We start from the raw sequence: 18,247 nt of genomic DNA on the forward strand, positions 1-18,247 counted from the left end.
GGGCTCGAACTCACGGACCGCGAGATCGTGACCTGGCTGAAGTCGGACGCTTAACCGACTGCACCACCCAGGCGCCCCCATGGATTTTAAATCCTATAGAGAAGAGTAATACACAAGCAGCTTCCTTTATAGTAAATTGTCACATATCTGACACAGTATAGAACATAATATTCAATGAAAGGAAACACTAACCAAAAAAGATATAATTCAAGGGATACATTATGTTAGTAGCACAACAGATGGATGCAGTCTGAACTATGAGAGGGGCTCCTGGGTGGCTCAGTTGGTTAAGTGTCTGACTCTTGATTTTGGCTCAGGTCATGATCTCAAGGTTTGTGAGACCCAGCCCCATGTTGGGCTTGGTGCTGAGCCTGGGGGCTGCTTGGGATTTTCTCTCTTTCCCTCACTCTCTGCCCCCCTCCCCGCCAATAACTAAGCATATAAAAAATAAATAAAGGTTGAGAGAAAAATTTCAGAGGAAAGAAAGTATATCTATCACCCTTGAAAGCAAAGTAGCAAACATGAGCATAAGAAATCGTCTTATAACACCCAGATGAGAATTTGCCAGTGCTCTGCATTCATCAAGACAGAAAATGTTTGAGTTCAACAAGAGTACTAAAAAAATGAGAGAAAAGGTCTCTTTTTCCTCTAGGAACTGATTTGATTGCTATCACAATGAAAAAAGCAAGAACAAAGGGAAACAGTTTGTAAAGCTCATCACATTCATTTGACTAATAATTTGAAGTAATCTCAGGGCCCTACACAGTTTAAAAATCTCTGGTTTCACTGAGTGAGTAGAGTGAAATGGCAAAAGCAAACATTTCATTTCTATAGGTAGGTTATAAACCTCATTAATTGGGGCAATACTTAGTTTAGGGGAGTAAGAAGTTTGAAAAATAAAATGCTTAAAAAAGAAATTCCGGGGTGCCTGAGTGGCTCAGTCAGTTAAGCGTCTGACTTCGGCTCAGGTCACAATCTCACGGTCCGTGAGTTTGAGCCCCGCATCAGGCTCTGTGCTGACAGCTCAGAGCCTGGAGCCTGTTTCGGATTCTGTGTCTCCCTCTCTCTCTGACCCTCCCCCGTTCATGCTCTGTCTCTCTCTGTCTCAAAAATAAGTAAACGTTAAGAAAATTAAAAAAAAAGAAAAAGAAATTCCACTTTAATAATTTTATGTATCATGACAGATTGGACTAATGGCTAAAAAGTGTTCTTAATTATGTTCTTAATCCTATCTGCTTTAATAAGGGTCACTTTCTCAGAAAATGAAAAGTCGATTATGCTAAAGTACTTATATAAAGTGCTACCATGGGTATATTTCCTGTGAGAATACTTGAGCTACTGGATTCTCTTCTGATAGACAGGCTATTCTCTGAAAAAGTAAGGGTAGGAGGCAGGGTGGCCCTGAAGGATGAGGTCATTTCTGGCATGTCGGGAGCTGACCAGAAATCTGAATGAAGGCAGTGGGCCTCTGATGAGGGGTGCTCTGAGGAACTCAGCCATCTAAACTGTGCTGTTGGGAGTGGAGTTACTACGAAGCCACTTGCCAGGGCAGGAGACCAGAGACAGAGAGGGTGATTCCTGTGCCAGATGACAAGTTGGGTGTGGAAGCTGCACTCTGAGTCACACCGTCCTCTGTCACGGCCCTGGCTCTGCTTAACTCTGTTCTCTTTGCACTGAGCCTTTGACACAAGCTTGTTTCAGCACTTTCTCCTTGTCTTACTTAGGTCTGCTGCAGAAAAGCAAGGCAGGGGTGCTCGCGGCTCAGTTTGTTAAGCGTACAACTCTTGATTGCAGCTCAGGTCATGATCTCACGGTTCATGAGGTCGAGCCCTGCATTGGGCTCTGCACTGACAGCTTGGATAATCTCTCTCTCTCTCTCTCAAAATACCTAGACACTTAAAAAAGAAGAGCAAGGACAAGGCCGTTTGTCTGTCCACCCATTCATCCGAGGAGAAGCCGCTTCTCACCAAGGCCACCATGGGATTATCTCTTCCCAGCAAGAGAGGATCTTTCAATTCTAGGCTATATTTTTTTCTATTAGGTACATGAATCCACATAAAAATTTCCCTTTATTATTTATGTGGTTTAGCAAATGTTTAATAGAAATGTCCATTTGAATAGCTCATATGGACAGTGCTGTGTGAACATAAGGTGATGTTTTTCACTTTTGTCTCAGCCAATGTTTAAATGATCCTAAAATCCGGATTTTTTTATACTTTAAGACTCTGAGTATAAGCACTGATGATGGTCTCCCACGTTTATAAGTCAGAGCACTTAAACAATATGGCTAATATATTACCAGAGCTTCTAAATCAGAGGTTGGCAAACTTTGTCTGTAAAGGGCCAGATATTAAATATTTTAGGCTTTGGTGGCCATATGGTCACTCTCCAATTACTTCACTTTGCCATTGTCGTACAGAAGCAGCCACAGACCATACATACATCAATGAGTGGACATGTTCCAACAAAACTTTATTTACAAAGAAGGGTGGCAGCCACATTTGGCCCATAGGCTTTAGTTTGCTGACTCTTGCCCTAAAAGTTTTATGGAGTAGGTAACAAGGGTATTGTCCATTTTAAAGATAAAGACGCCAATATCAGGTAGTTAAACACAAACCATGGGCCAGCCTCTGGAAATACAAATGGGAAGAAGACATGGGTCCTCCGTTGAGAGGCAGCGTGGAGCCCTTCCTTACCACGTGAGCTTGCGCAGTACTTAACTGCCCAGCCTCATTTTCCTCATCTGAAAATGGGGATAATGGCAGTGTCTCACCACGAGGTTATTGTGACCATCAAATGAAATGATGTTGTAAAACATTTACTGTAAAGGTTAACGTGTGCTAAACATTCACTGAATGTTTTATGATTACTGTTTTTATTATCATACTTGGAATGTGAATAAACCGAAGAAGAGAATAAAGATCCCACTCCGAGGTGTTCCTGGGGAGACTGGAGAAGATTTCAAAATTGAACGAATAAGGATTTCTAAAAAGAGCTGGCTTTTGTGGTGAGAATAGGTAATAGGTAATTGGAGAAATAGATTGGAAAGGGTCCAGAATGCCACGTTAAGAAGCATGGGATTTATTCTGGCAGACACAGGGAAGCTGAAGTTTTTAACCTAGGGAATCACATGACTAGACAATCCCTCCAGCAGTATTTTAGAAGACGGAAGGGAGGAGGCTAACACTTAGTGGCAGAATTAAAAGGCTATTGTAACAACCCAAGCTGGAGATGATGCTAGAATAAGCTGGTGGGCATGGAAAACATTTAAGAGATATTTTGAGGGCTCTGTCTGGATAGGGTTTAGTGATTTTTTGTAGATGCATAGTATGTCCCAAGTTCGCTTGCAAGCCACTTAAGCATAAAAAAGATGCCTTTCCTCAAAGTGCCTGGCACAATAGTGGACAGTCCTTGTTTGTAACTTACTGGCTGTGTGGATCAGAGTCTGGACTGAAATGCTTGTAGTCTGCTCAGCTGCAAAGTTACAAACCATCACCTTACCTCTTACAGCTGTGACAATAAAAGATAACACATACAAAATCAAATCATGACCAGAGATGAAAGGTACGTCATAAAAGTTCTTGACTTTTAGTATCCAATGAACCACAGTGATTCATGCATTCACCTGTATTTGTTGAAAACCTGCTATGTGCCAGCACACACACGCTACGGATCAGCTAAGACAGTGTAGCAGGCACACACACAACGGATCAGCTAACACAGAGCACCGCAGGCACCCAAATGTCTGAATCTGAAGGCATCACGGCACTCTAAGGAAGCCTTCAGCTGCTTGTGGCCACTCTGTTAATTCCACCGTCTTGTTTCTCTTTCATTCACCTCTTGTTTCTCACCTTGAAGTCATTTTAATTGAACTTGACTACTTCGATCGGAACATAGAATGAAAAAGGCAATAAAAGGAAATGAAGTTTATTTAGCCCAGTAGGTTAGGTAAATTTAAGCTGAGCAGAAATGGAAGAAGAAAACTACTGCAAAGAATGAAGCTTCTTTTAGCTTTAGGGATTCACATCAGATACAGCACAAATTAGCAGAGACCAGTGAGTCATCTGCTTACGTATTTCTATACACAAAAACACGGCAGGATACATTCTTAAAATTACAGCTCCTAGTGACACTTTTCAATAAAATAAAGTTAAGGCAGCTAACCAAATGTTTTCTTCCAATTTTGTTAGTGTCTTTTTGTATCCTAGCAAAGACAAGGAAGCACTGCATCTTAAAAAGCATCTGTTTTCAGAAGTGAATTGAGAAAATATTTTAGATGAATAGTTCTGAAGGTTGGTCTTAATTTCTTAAGCTCCAGATTCAGTGTTGAGGTCAAGTTTTATTGGTATTTCATAACGCACCGTCAGATCATATGAGATTTTTAAGTTTTTACTTGGACAGCCAGAACTGTATATTTTTCTTTTTTTTTTAAATTTTTTTTTTAACATTTATTTATTTTTGAGACAGAGAGAGACAGAGCATGAACGGGGGAGGGTCAGAGAGAGAGGGAGACACAGAATCTGAAACAGGCTCCAGGCTCTGAGCAGTCAGCACAGAGCCTGACGCGGGGCTCGAACCCACGGACAGTGAGATCGTGACCTGAGCCGAAGTCGGACGCTTAACCGACTGAGCCACCCAGGCGCCCCTGTATATTGTTCTTCTAACAGTTTTAATAAACCAGATATAAACCTTAACCTCCTCTTCTAATATTCTCCGAGCTACATGAATAAATAATCAGCAATAAGATCTTAGGTAATTTCCCAGGAGGGCTATTGCCAAAGCAGAAACCAACTTCATCTTCTTTGATGTCTATTAAAAGTCATAAATGGAAATCCCAGGTCACTCTTGGACAAGTGCTATTTCTCCTCCTGGCTTTCCATACAGCTAAACAGCCTAAACGTGAGCCAGGTACAAGAGCTCAGAGAAATCACCTGAGATGCTCTCAGATTACCAAAAAAAAAAAAAGGACTTTACATTTAACTTCTCCCATGAGTTTTCTCGGGAAGAATTTACCTCCCACATCTGAACCAGCAAGAAAAGTAGGCTTTACCAACCAGGCACGGTGCCCACGTCTTAGTCATCTTTGTACCCTCCCCGTCTGAGCAGCGTCTAGCACTTGGCAGGTGCTGGGTGGACATCAGCTGACCTAAGTGAAGGACTGAAATACGTTCGAGGTCTAACCTTCAACAGCATTTCTTCATGTTGGGGGTTATCAGAATCATACGGTTCTCTGCGCAGTTTTTCCACATCTGCAATAAGGTTTCTGTAGCCAACAATTTGCAGGAGGCAAGCCTGAAGAGAGATTCCCAGCCTAAGGTGTTCAAAAACAGAAGAAACACACGTGAGGAAAAACGAAACAGATATTGTAGCATTTGTTCACTGGTTGTGTGCATAATAGGACTTTTCATAATATAAAATGGAGGAAATTTTCACATGGGATGTATTTATTCATTTAGTTATTTTCTTCACCTTTTTGTTTAAATTTTAGTTAGCATACAGTGCAGCATTGGTTTCAGGAGTAGAATCCAGTGCCTCATCCCTTATATACAACACCCGGTGCTCATCATAACAAGTGTCCTCCTCAGTGCCCATCACCCATCTGACCCATCCCCCACCCACCTCCCTCCATCAACCCTCAGTCACACGGGATATATTTAATTGAAGCCCAGTTTTTCTTTCTTTCCTTCTCTCCCCTTCCTTCCTTCCTTCCTTCCTTCCTTCCTTCCTTCCTTCCTTCCTTCCTCCCTTCCTCCCTTTTTCTTTTCTTTTCCTTTCCTTTCCTTTCCTTTCCTTTCCTTTCCTTTCCTTTCCTTTCCTTCTCTTTTTCTTTTTTTTCTTTCAACATAGAGCCATACTTAGTTTATTTAGAAAAATAAAGGAATGTAACATTTCCTGTGCTGGTCTCATAACCACTTCTTACTTGAGTAGAAGCACAGTTTCTTACCAAAGCTCCACATGGATAGACAGTTGAAGAACTTGGCTAAAAGTTTCGTCTCATTCTGGCCATTTCTTAAGCCAAGGTGCAACAATATGGTTTAAAAAACAAGGGAGTTCTTTTTGCAGGTGATTTAAGTAAGATGTAGAAAATATAAGTGATCATGGGTTCGTAGGGACCCATTAGCCCTGCCCCCCACCAGGCGGCTGTAGTCAGAAGCACCTTACATGTGTGTGAGAGAGTGTCAGCCCTCAGCGGTAAGAAAATTCACAACAACAACACAAAACGACAAAAGCGCTTCTTCTTGGGAGCATCCCTGGCAGATGAGGCAAAGCCAAGAGGAAAAGCTGACTACACAACTTGCCACTCCATTCTGACTCGCTCTTTGTCTGAAGCCTTTTTCTCACGCTGAAACAGAATGTGCCTTCCTTATTACCAGGTGGTTCAAAGCTTGTTCTCTGAGGAAATTAATTTCCAACTTTCCCCTGCCACGACTGTTTAAGACAGCAATTCTTCCTTGTAGTCTGATCTTCAGTGCTAAAAAAAAGTGCGCTCTTCCTTCAGTTCCCTCTCATGGGACACGGTTTTCACATGTTTTACCATCTTGCACATTCAGTCTTCTCTGAATGGATACTGTTTGAATAACGGCCCCCTTAAAACATATCACCCAGACAGAAAACAGTCCGGCAAGTGTGATACACAGAGGATCACTAGCTACTTTCTGTGATCACAACACAGCAGGTGAAACACCATCTCCTGAAGTAGTCACAGAACAAATTTGTCCAACAGGTGGCTAAATAGTCACCAAGATCCTTGTTCACATAAACTACTGTCGTGCAAATTATTCTCCCATGCTTGTTTGATGGCGTTTTTAAATCTAAAGGTAGGGTTTCACATTTATGCATTCCTGGTAAGTTTCTTTACGGTCATTCACTTTTGTGGCTCAAAGATTGTTTAACACTGGGAGCCACAGAGAATTTCACATCTTAGGGTGGCATACCTATTCCATACTTGGAGTACAGGGTCAGATAACCCAAATGCGAAACTTAAATAAAACTGAATGTTCAGTGAAATGGCCATTATAATTATTTGTTACCACAGCACCAAGAAAACCGAATCAGATTTAAATTTAGGAAAAGGGCACAGTGGCACTGGTCACCTTGAGAATCAGCGTAGGCCTGGGAGGAGAGTTAATTTGGAGGAAGAGAGCGAGAGAAGTAAAACGGGATGGAGCAAGAGGAGCCGATTCCATGTTTACTGTAGTCATTTTTCAACTTGAAAAAAAAATGTAATTAAAACCAAATGTGGGATGAAGGGATAAAGAACATGTGGTATCCGGACAGTGGAGTATTACTCAGCCATTAAAGGGATGAGATCTTGCCATTTGCAAACAACATGGATGCATCTACAGAGTATAATGCTAAGTGAAATAAGTCAGAGAGGGGCGCCTGGGTGGCTCAGTCGGTTAAGCGTCTGACTCTTGATCTCAGCTTGGGTCATGATCCCAGAATTCATGGGATTGAGCCCATGTCAGGCTCTGCGCTAAAAGTGTGGAGCCTTCTCGGGACCCCCTCTTTCTCTGCTCCTCCCCTGCTTTCTCTCTCTCAAAATAAACAAGCAAACTTTTAAAAAAAGTCAGAGAAAGACAAATACCATATGGTTTCACTCGTATATGGAATTTAAGAAACCAAACAAAGGGAAAAAATGAGACCAACCGAAAAAATGTACACCTGAAACTGATAGGACATTGGATGTTAACTACCCTGGAATTAAAACCAAAAAAAGACGTGCGGTTTAAAGAAGTAATGGCTTGACAGATTAGAAAATATTTCCTTCAGCCTTTTCTATTTCCTGATTTTTTCCAGAAATTGAATTTCTAAAAATCACATTTTGTCATGTCAGTGTAGAAAAAAGCACTGAAGCCCATACCGAGATGTAAACACACATGCTACGGCTTATGAGGGTTCCCCCCCCCCAAAGGAAATCACAAGAATAGAGGGCAAGGAAATGCTTCTGGAATGAAACCTAACTTTCACAGAAGAGACAGAGAAGATCTGCTATTAAATCTAACCCAGTCTCCAAATATGATTGTGAGTCTCATATCCCTCATGCCCAACCGCACTCTTAAATTTTTGGTTCAACTTCGTTTAATAATGAATTGCCTTCTTATTACCTTCCCAAAGAAATAAAATATGTGTCAGAGGTTTCAAAAAGACATTTGCCGTATAATTAAATCACCCTTCATGACTGAATAAGGAACAGACACCCAATTAGCTGAAGTGTCTGCGGAAGGATGCTCTGGAGACCATGTGGAGATGGAATTTTGTGATGAGCCCCCATTAGTCCCCAGAATCCCTCCAAGAGACAGACCTATACAGAGCGCACTCTGACATGCCCTTCAACCACAGCTCCCCGTCTTTAGCAATTAAAAGCCTTTCTCAGCGATAACGTGCGAAGTTCCCGCCTATCCCATCCGAAAGACAGGTTGATTGTTACCTCCCTAAACTGTCTCTAAATATACCTGCACCAGGTATATTTCTAACCAACATCCTTAGCCCAAAATTTCACTGAGAAACTCCTGTACCCGATGGAAAATATAAAGCTAATTTTAAACATCACGTACGATGCCAAATGCATTTTAATATTTCCAAGATAGGATGACTAAATCACAAAGTTCTAAAGGCTTCATATAAAAACCATCTATCCCTCCCACACACGCCAGTCTCCTTGACAAGCATTAAGACCCGTCGCCAACATTATCAGCCTGTCATAAACTGGAGGAATATTTTTGATGGAGCAGATCCACTTAGGCACATTTACAAGGTGAACATTTACTGTTCGTTGAAAATAGGCATTGCACGGAGCGACTGCTGCTAAATGGGCTCCCCTGATTTCATCTTCTGAGAGTAGGGCATCCATCAGATTTCTCACATTCATGGCCTCTCAGAAGCCTACGCATAAATCATGACAAAAGTACAGAGTTGCTGCTGTTTGCAAATATGAAAAAGGCACCTTTTCCCCCTTATTTTTCATCTGAAAGTCAAAAACATTGCAGATGATTGTGGGGGTGGGGCACAGAGAGGGAGAGCATGCCAGCGAGCTCAGGTCTACAGAAGTACTCAATGCGTGCCCTGCGCTCTGTGTTTACATCATAAATACATTCTTACTGTGGATTTATGTCGGGGTTAATTTTTTTCAGTTCCATGATGTCTTCTATAGTTTTTTCAATAGCATCAGGGTGAACACTCACGGAAGTCTGCAGCAGCTGGAAAACACATTTCAGTCAGTTCCCTTGTCACGAGCATCAGTGGCTTAAGCGGGGTCTCTTTAGATGGGGGGCTTCAAGTATTTGCTTAGAACTTCTAAATAAGACTAAGCTAGAACTAAGCTAAAAGCAAAAATTGATTTAGTGTTTGAATTCTAGAAAATCAGACATTTTCACAATAGGGGGAGTGCAATTTTCCTGATTAAGATAATTAACATAAAACAGAAATACATAAGTTTTTTGTCCTATTTAATTTTTTTTCAAGATCTTTATATTGAAACATTATAGCTTATTTTTCTGACCCAGTGTATATGGTTTCCATTGTTAATGGGCAGTATGCCTATGAGTGAGTAAAGCACATAGTCTTAAGGATATCAAATTAAGTAATAATATTCAAGAATCTTGAAAAAAAACCCAGATTTTTCTCTTTTATGTGGATGCTTAACTGTATGCTGTGATAGCTAGCATAGTGGCTTCTCTGATTTTCTTTGGAAATTTTGAGTATAAAATTAAGTGATTTGGGGCATCTGGGTTGCTCAGTTAACATTCCGACTTGATTTCGGCTCAGTCATGATCTCATGTTTCATGAGTTCAAGCCCCACATCAGGCTCTGTGCTGATGGTGTGGAGCCTGCTTGGGATTCTCTCTCTCCCTCTTGCTTTGCCTCTCCCCTGCTCACACTCACCCTACCTCTCTCTCAAAAAGTAAACTTTTTAAAAAAGAGGACTAATTCAACAATGAAGTAATACTGCGTCATAAATCTGCCTAGAAATTCACATTCAGTGGCTGCTCTTGTGTCATCAAGAGTATAATGGCTTGTAATGAGCAAACCAATCTTTTTTCTCAGTTTGCATTGCCATTGGTATATATTTGTTTGTTAAAACGTTTACTTTTTGATGATGGAGGTAAGCCTCCAAGTGAAAAGTTGTTGAAAAATACAGAAATGGTTTCACTTACCTTACTTTTTGAATCCCTCAGTGATGTTTCTGTAGAAGTGACAATAAAAAAGCCATGAAAAAATGACATTTGCAAGGGGCTTAAAATTACTAAAAACAGGGGTACCTGGGTGGCTCAGTCACTTAAGTGTCTAACTCTTGATTTTGGCTCAGGTCATGGTCTCATGGTCATGAGAGTGAGCCCTGTAACGAGCTCTGTGCTGGGCACGGAGCCTGCTTGGGATTCTCTCCCTCTCCCTCTGCCCCTCCCCTGTGCATGTGTGTGCGCTCTCCCTCTCTCTCTCCCTCTCTATCAGAAGAAATTGCCATACACAAATATAACGTGCTGCAGCCACAATCCCATCAAGCTTACATTCTGCTCACTTCTTTGTTTCATACTTACCGATTTTCATGGTTCTAGAAGCCCCAGGCTTGGTACTGTAACAGATCCGTTGCAGTTCACATCTTCCAGTCAGCTTCCTCATTACAAATTTTAGGCAGCGCCACAAAAATTTACAGTAAAAATACAGGCACACCTGGAACAACATTCTGTCAAAGACAAAAGACAGCACCCTTCCAATAGAACTCTGGAAGAGAATGGAAAGCGGCCACCACCAGCAGGAAAAGCCCAGAAAAAAATCAACCATTAGACTTCTGGGTTTGCAATCATATTCGTTTCCCTGCTCCCGTGTTATTTTACTTGGCACAGCTACAAAACCCATTTTTGGGAGGGAAGCCCACGGTCTGTGAGGATGCACTAACTACGACTGCAGGCAACTCTAGAAGGCCCTGTGTTCTGGTTGAATTTGATATTCCAAACACCGAGGGGGACACACAGCCAAGAGTCCTTTCTTTTCTTACCTTTGCCTAAAAACCTCATGAAAGTGAATCAGTACCATGTAAACAGTACGTCTGTGTTTTGGAGTTGCCTCTCCCGTAGCCACGGGGAAGAACGAGCCATGGCTGAACTCGCCTCCTGCCGCTGTAGACAGCCCCTCAGCTGGCCCTGCTCCATGTGCAGCCCCTCCTTAGTGCCTGCTTTGACTCTTCCCTCACTCTCATTCTTTCCCCCGCCGGTCTGCTTTCCATTAGGCGCCGTTGTCCCCCTTGAGGACTCGGTTGTGTGCCACCTGTCTTCTCTGCTGCCGCTTCTCGCACTTGTCAGAAGGCAAGTTCATTGAACAAGTAGGGTGACCTTCAGTTCGTCAACCTTCTCGGATTTAAACCTTCCCCTGACTCCACCTCTTGACAAGCTTGTTCTTGGCTCCCGTTAAACAAAGTTTGCCTTAGAGCAGCCCAGTAATTCCCCAACAAACCAGGAAGTATCTAGTCACCAATCGTGTCCTTACATCTCTGGCACATGTGGACTTGTGTTTTATGGTGACTTTTATTTTTAACTTTTTTAAATGTTTATTTTTTGACACAGAGAGTGAGAGTGAGACAGAGTGTGAATAGTGTAGGGGCAGAGAGAGAGGGAGACAGAATCCGAAGCAGGCTCCAGGCTCTGAGCTGTCACCACAGAGCCTCATGTGGGGCTCGAACTCATGAACCACGAGATCATGACCTGAGATGAAGCTGGACGTTTAACCAGCTGAGCCACCCAGGCGCCCCTTATTTTATTTTTAATATGTGAATGTCTCCTACTTCATGACACTGTTTAGAGTCTCAACATGACTCAAGCTACAGAGGTAAAGAGGACTTCTCGTCCAGGAACTTCTATTCAATCTACGTCTGCATACCGTGCATTCCTAGGAGGCAGAATTATTTATAGAACTTCCTGTCAGTGTCATTTCTAAAAGATGTTTCTTTTTCTCAAATGTTCACTGATTCCCTCCAGCCCTACCCTAAGGTGATCCGGGGTCACGCAGGTGAATGAGAGTTGTTAACTAGTAGCCTTAGTGATGTGATCCATCCGTGAATATGAACCGTCACCTTGATTGTGTTCCTTTGCTTAATTGCTCTGGCTCTAGTGTCTTGAACAGCCTGTGTTAAAAATAAAAATTCTAGTAGGCTAATGTGTACAAGGGCTTGGAATCTGTATCATATAAATGCATAGGGAGTGGAGGAAACAGTAACCAAACTGCTACAATAAGACAACACAATGGAGTCCTTTGTAGGTAATGGAATTATGTTCTAGGATATCAAATAACGTGAGAAAATGTCATGATATGCTTACAAATAGGAAAAATTAGGAAGAGACATACATGAAATGATCGACTTTATGTTTTAGAAAACTCTAATGCTGGGGTACCTGGGTGGCTCGGTCAGTTAAGTGTCTGACTCTTGATCTCGGCTCAGGTCATGATCTCATGGCTTGGGAGTTCTAGCCCTGTATTACTGGGCTCTGTGTTGATCCCAAGCCTGCTTGGGATTCTGTCTCTCCTTCTCTCTGCCCCTCTCCTGCTTTTGCTCTCTCTCAAATAAATAAACTTTAAAAAGTCAAAAAAAAATGGAAACTGTTAAAAAAAATCTAATGGTGATGTCTGAACAAGGAGAAAAAGACACTGGATACATTCAGATGTTAACAGTGGTATTAATGGGTAAAGGAATTATGAGTACTTTTTACTTTCAATTTTCACTAAGTATATTTTCATTTTTTGTATAAGTACATTTTATTTTGTTTAATAAAAAAGGCTATAACAATTAAAATGTATAAATGATCACCAAAAGCCATTACAAGAGTGTATATAAGGTTTCTATGTGAAGTCAGTTAGCTTCTGCTGAAAGATAAAAAATGGATTTACTACCTTTTAAAGTCTGAAATTCAGCTGTTTTAGTCACATACATCCTAAGATCTATTATGATTAAAAAAAAAAAAGGTAACCTAAATATAAATTTAGTGGAACATCTTAATTAGATGCATGAGAAATTTTATGAAACTTGAGCTTTCTCTCGGAAAAAAAAATTTCCGTTTTCCAACTACTAGATAGCTATGCCAGCAGAGAGGATTGAGCATATCTTTGTTAGCTGGTGATGGGCCAGCTGGTATTGCTGTTACTGGTCGGCTTTATTCCTGTGACGAAGTCGAGGATAAAAGCTTCCCATGACCGGTCCTTCTGGGGCCCAGGGAGCTTGCTTACAGCACGTGGGCCGGCTCCTCAGATGAAGCCTCGTAGTCCGCGAGCCAGGACTCCATGACAGTCAGGTTCTTGGGGACAAAGGGTTCTGATCAGTCAGGGGTACCTTTGTATTTACTCTGCTTAGGGTACGAGGCACCAGACCATTTTACAGCTCAAATTAAACTAGAAAGTTTCCCTCATACAACGTCTCCATCAGATCCATGCAGAGACGTGGCTTGAGGCCTAGCCGTGTCGTCTGAGGGGCAGGAGGTGTCCACGTGGACAGTGGCATCTAGCCCATCTGTGATTTCTTCCGCTGCCTCCTTGCCCATGAGAAGAAAACGCCTGGGGAACTGTTTTGCATTAAGGCAGTCTTACATAAAAGGAGAGAAAAGACATCATGTTCTGTTTGCTCTGATCTCTTCTGTTTCCAGCTCCCCTGAGGCTCACACTGTCAAAGACAGGGAGACCCGTCGTAGTCGGAGATCTCCAGCGACGGGCTGATGCTGCCTCATGTCTCAGGGCTCGGCACTCTCTGGGGTCTGTCACATCCCTCTCACGCAGCCACACAACCAGTGTCACAGGTTGTGAAAGAGAAATGCCCACTTCCATCACGGAGTGAAATTTATACACTGCTTCTTTACCTGTTTGTAATTTCTAGGCCAGGAGTCCTGATAATTATTTATTAAGAATATATTTTAGCTCTTTTCCTAATGGGCCCAGACACCCACAAGTATTTCATTAAAAGGCCAGCTTGCTGTGCTATAGCACTGTATATTTTCTTGCTCTGTTATCTACATACTATATATTTTTTCAAGCCAGATCATGAGATCAAACAGTATTTTGACAGATATAATTTATTTTGTAATTAGATCATAAACCTAAGGCAGAGATTTCAGAGATGGAAATGCCAGTGGTGCCTTTTACTTTGGAAGCCTCGTTTTGATGACAGACACCACGTCTAACTTGTTTCTGCAAGAAAGGACCAGATCAGCAAAGCTTCCATAGGATGACTGTTCTTCACCATCAGCTGTTGTCAGGGGCTCACTTTTAGAACGTTTGGACCTGTTGAAGTCCCTAAATCGTAAAGTTTATGCAAAAACTCCTGACGGTCCAGGGAGAATAAACATAATTAAATATTTTGGGAGAATGTTCGTAAGTTCATTTGGCATGTCTACCCTGAAAAGGAAGAAGTTAAGAAATGGATCTTTAAATGCTTTTTAAGTCCACCAGTGGCTGGTTTAGGAGAAAAGAAAGGAAGTTCTGTTCCTACTCTTTGAATGAGAATTACAGCCACACCCTCTCCACCATCCGAACTCTATATTCAGGGGCTTTATAATTCTGCTTGTTTTTTTTCCCTCCTGGCCTAAATCATCAAAATGAGAAGCTTAATTTTAGGTAGGGGAGTCTCGCTTTTTTACTTCATAACGCTAGACTTTGTTTTCTTACTTGTGATGGAAGATTCTCAACTTACTACTGAAAGGATCTACTACCTTTTGTAGGAACAGCCACAAAATTCTCAAGACTACTGGAAGAAAATCCAGATTAAAACTAGCCCCTGTTTTAATAGCCACATGCATAGACAGCAGTTTTTGTGTTTGATCCCGTTGTTTCTTTTTTTAATCACAGCATTTTGAGAGTGTTCCAGAAGGACTTACTGTGGCTTCCTAACTAACATCAATGTGTTGCACAAGCACTGGGAAAAGCTGATTTAATAATAAGAACTACTTACACGTTTCAGTTCCAATTTTTTCTATTACAACCATTTATTGGTATGCTCTAGAGTGAAGTTTATGGTTGAGGTCACAGCGGTGTTTTTCCACAAGCCAATTAGGGTCGCTTTTATTATTTCACATTCATTCCCTAGCTTGAACCAGAATAGCCATCCAAAGTAAGTTATTCAAAATGGATCATATCTCTAACACCAGATAAAAGAGAGCTCCTGTCTTGTGGTGCTTTGTTAGAGGAATCTACTCGGCAGGGATGGGACCGTTGAAGCAGGAGAATCGCCTAGAACCACGTAGCCCCAGCCTGCGGGCTGAGGGGGTGTGGGTACCTGTGGTGCAACACTACGCCATCATCTTAAGTTTGTGACTGACGTCTTCTTTTGGAATAATAAGAGAAAAGTGGCTTATTTTGAACAGTTTCAATGAGTTTGCTAGTGAAAGTTAATTCTTGCTTGAAGAAATCCTGTAATAAATAAGAAGTACACTACTGGTGAGGAAGGACACATAAAATAATCACAGTTCTTGATTCAAACCATAGTTGCCTAAACAAAACACTTTTCATCTGAGTGGCCGTAGAGAACAACAAACCGCTCAATGTTTCCAACATTTCATTCATTTTCCAAAACGATGTTTGAAAAATTTTAGAAAACGGGCGCCTGGGTGGCTCAGTCGGTTGAGCGTCCGACTTCGGCTCAGGTCATGATCTCGCGGTTCGTGAGTTCAAGCCCCGCGTCGGGCTCTGTGCTGACAGCTCGGAACCTGGAGCCTGTTTCAGATTCTGTGTCTCCCTCTCTCTGACCCTCCCCTGTTCATGCTCTGTCTCTCTCTGTTTCAAAAATAAATAAACATTAAAAAAAAAAAAAGAAGAAAAATTTTAGAAAAAAATATTCTATTGAGGTTCCTAACTAGGGCTACTGGCAATCAATTGGGAATTAACTTGTCAATAGAGGTTTGGCCTAGTAAATGGGCCTCTCTCTACAATGAGCTTCCTAGTAGCAAGAGAAACTGGAGTAGACTTGATGCATGGACTGGTAATAGTAAATCACAAAGAAACTATTTGTGGGCCCTTAGGAGAACAAGAATAATTCCCCGCCTTGAACAGCGGTGAGACCCAGTGCTCCGTCTGGCAGGTGGGTCCCCTGGTCTTTTCCATCATTATTTATCTGAAGAGATAACACTGCCTTTGAAAAGTAGTCGGTATAAACTTATCATGGATTGGCACTATTTCAAATTCTATTGCTATAGCAAAGGGCACTGTTTTTACTTTCCAGGGAAATTTTATCTGAGGGCGTAGAGACCAAGAGCGGACGGAGAGATAACTAAAACAATACTGGGGCGCCTGGGTGGCTCAGTCGATCAAGCGGCCAATTTCTGCTCAGGTCATGATCTCGCGGTTTGTGAGTTCGAGCCCCATGTCGGGCTCTGTGCTGACGGCTGGGAGCCTGGAGCCTGCTTCGGATTCTGTGTCTCCCTCTCTCTCTGCCCCTCCCCTGCTCATGCTCTGTCTCTCTCTGTCTCAAAAATAAATATTTAAAAAAATGAAAACAATAAATAATGGCTTATCCTTTTTTCATTTCAAAGAAAAGGAGGCATGGGCTTATCTTGATTTATTGATGACTCACTACTCTATAAAAATTTGATGCTTAAATACATACATTTTATAAAACTTATTTTTTTATAAAACTTATTTTTAAGATTCAGATTTTTTGTTTTTCTGTTTGGAGAATACTTACATTGACTTATTTATAAGGCAGTCAACAAACACATTATACTTTGACATTTAAAAAGCATTTTTAAAAAGAAACTAAAAAGACTATTTAAACATAATCTCAAATATAAACTTTTATTGTAGATAAAAATATTTTAAAGAGAATGAAAAGTAAATCTATAAATAAAAGAAAGTCATCATCCATAATAGGCCTCAAAATGTTCTAGAGGGGAGAAGGAGTGGGCCTGTTACTGTTATGGATTCACTGCATAAGAGAATTTTTAAAAATGTGTAGTAACCGTCAGGAGCAGGGTAGAGGATGTTCTCAGTATTATGAATAAATTAATTTCTGTTGAGTTAAAGACCTAGAGTAGTTGCAGGAAAGAGATTGGAAATGAATCGGTGGGGGGAAAAATGACAGATGGTCACTGAAAGGTAGTTTACAGATACAAAACGAGAAGACAGGCTGTGAAGGACAGGACAGGGCGTGGCAGGGGGAAGAAGGGAATGTGAGTCAAGAGCTTAGTTTCACTGCAAATCACATGCCATCCCTGTCCACAAAGAACTTCCAGTCTGGTAAGGAAAATGACCATAAAAACAAGAACAGTGTGACAGTCCTCTCCAAGAAATTGCCCAGAGTGTTAGTTAGAGACGCAAAGGAGAGAAAGTACCTTCCTCTGAGAATGGATGGGGAAAGCCCACCCCTGCTGACCTGATCATCCTAATAAGGAGGCAAAAACAACGGGGAACATGAGGGCGCCCCCCCCACCCCCTCCACTTCGGAACAAAAGACAAACATACAAGAGTTAAGGAAGTGAAATTCAAACTGACACTGAGTATCCCTGGCCTCATGCTCTGGATGACGAGCTTCATGAAAGTGAAGTGGCCCAAGGGGTGGCCTTGAAAATCTCACCCACGGGAAACTGCTTAGAACACCTTTCAGGCTAACATATTTCAACAAGGGTGTGGAAACAGTTTGTTGTTGCTGTTTTGTTTTAGCGCAGGGAACAAAATAATTTAAAATATGTGTATGTGTAGGTACACATGTGTGTGTGCTTGTGTGTGCACGTCATATGCGTGCGTGCATATTTATGTACATATGTATATTGTAACATGCATGTGTGTCGGCGATCACAGTCCTTCTTACTTGTGACTTCTGTGTCCATGGGCCTAGCACATTCTCCCTAGCAAGTGGTAGGTTCCTTTAGAGCAGAGGCCACCTCGTGTTTCCTGTCATATCCCCCACAGTGCCTCACCACAGGCACACATGAGGACGATGCAGAAACGATGAGAAACAGCTTTGAGGTCAGGCGGGCCTCGTTCAAATATCTGTGTGCCCCTGGATGAGGTACTTCACCTTGCGAAGCCTTCTTGCCCTGCTCTGTACTATGGGATAGCGATTCGTACTTTATTACAATTGTAATAAAGAGAAAGTAAGAATTAAAAATGTGGTACAGTACTGGAATTATTAGCAGTATGTGCTCACTAAATGAATCAGTGGACGGAGATACTAATCAAGTGTGAATGACTTAAAAAACCAATTTACAGGGGCGCCTGGGTGGCGCAGTCGGTTAAGCGTCCGACTTCAGCCAGGTCACGATCTCGCGGTCCGTGAGTT

The 18,247-nt window shown here is 41.8% G+C and overlaps 1 protein-coding gene across 2 annotated transcripts in view; it reads right to left on the minus strand.

Annotated features, from left to right (window-relative positions):
• The window catches only part of ELMOD1 (ELMO domain containing 1), a 65,236-nt gene that overhangs the window by 18,587 nt on the left and 28,402 nt on the right, over positions 1–18,247 (minus strand). The window contains exons 3-6 of one of the 2 annotated variants that reach the window (XM_086679236.1): positions 10,539–10,684; positions 10,158–10,186; positions 9,103–9,200; positions 5,182–5,311 (exon numbers count right to left, since the gene is read on the minus strand). In XM_086679236.1, the coding sequence (XP_086535362.1) occupies positions 5,182–5,311; positions 9,103–9,200; positions 10,158–10,186; positions 10,539–10,684 (403 nt within the window). Of the gene's footprint in view, positions 1–5,181; positions 5,312–9,102; positions 9,201–10,157; positions 10,187–10,538; positions 10,705–18,247 lie in introns of those variants that run through there. The other variant, XM_086679235.1, reaches the window with a different exon arrangement.

The sequence above is a fragment of the Puma concolor genome, chromosome D1 (genome assembly GCF_028749965.1).
Source record: "Puma concolor isolate L17-30 chromosome D1, mPumCon1.1.hap2, whole genome shotgun sequence".
Classification (NCBI taxonomy): Eukaryota; Metazoa; Chordata; class Mammalia; order Carnivora; family Felidae; genus Puma; species Puma concolor.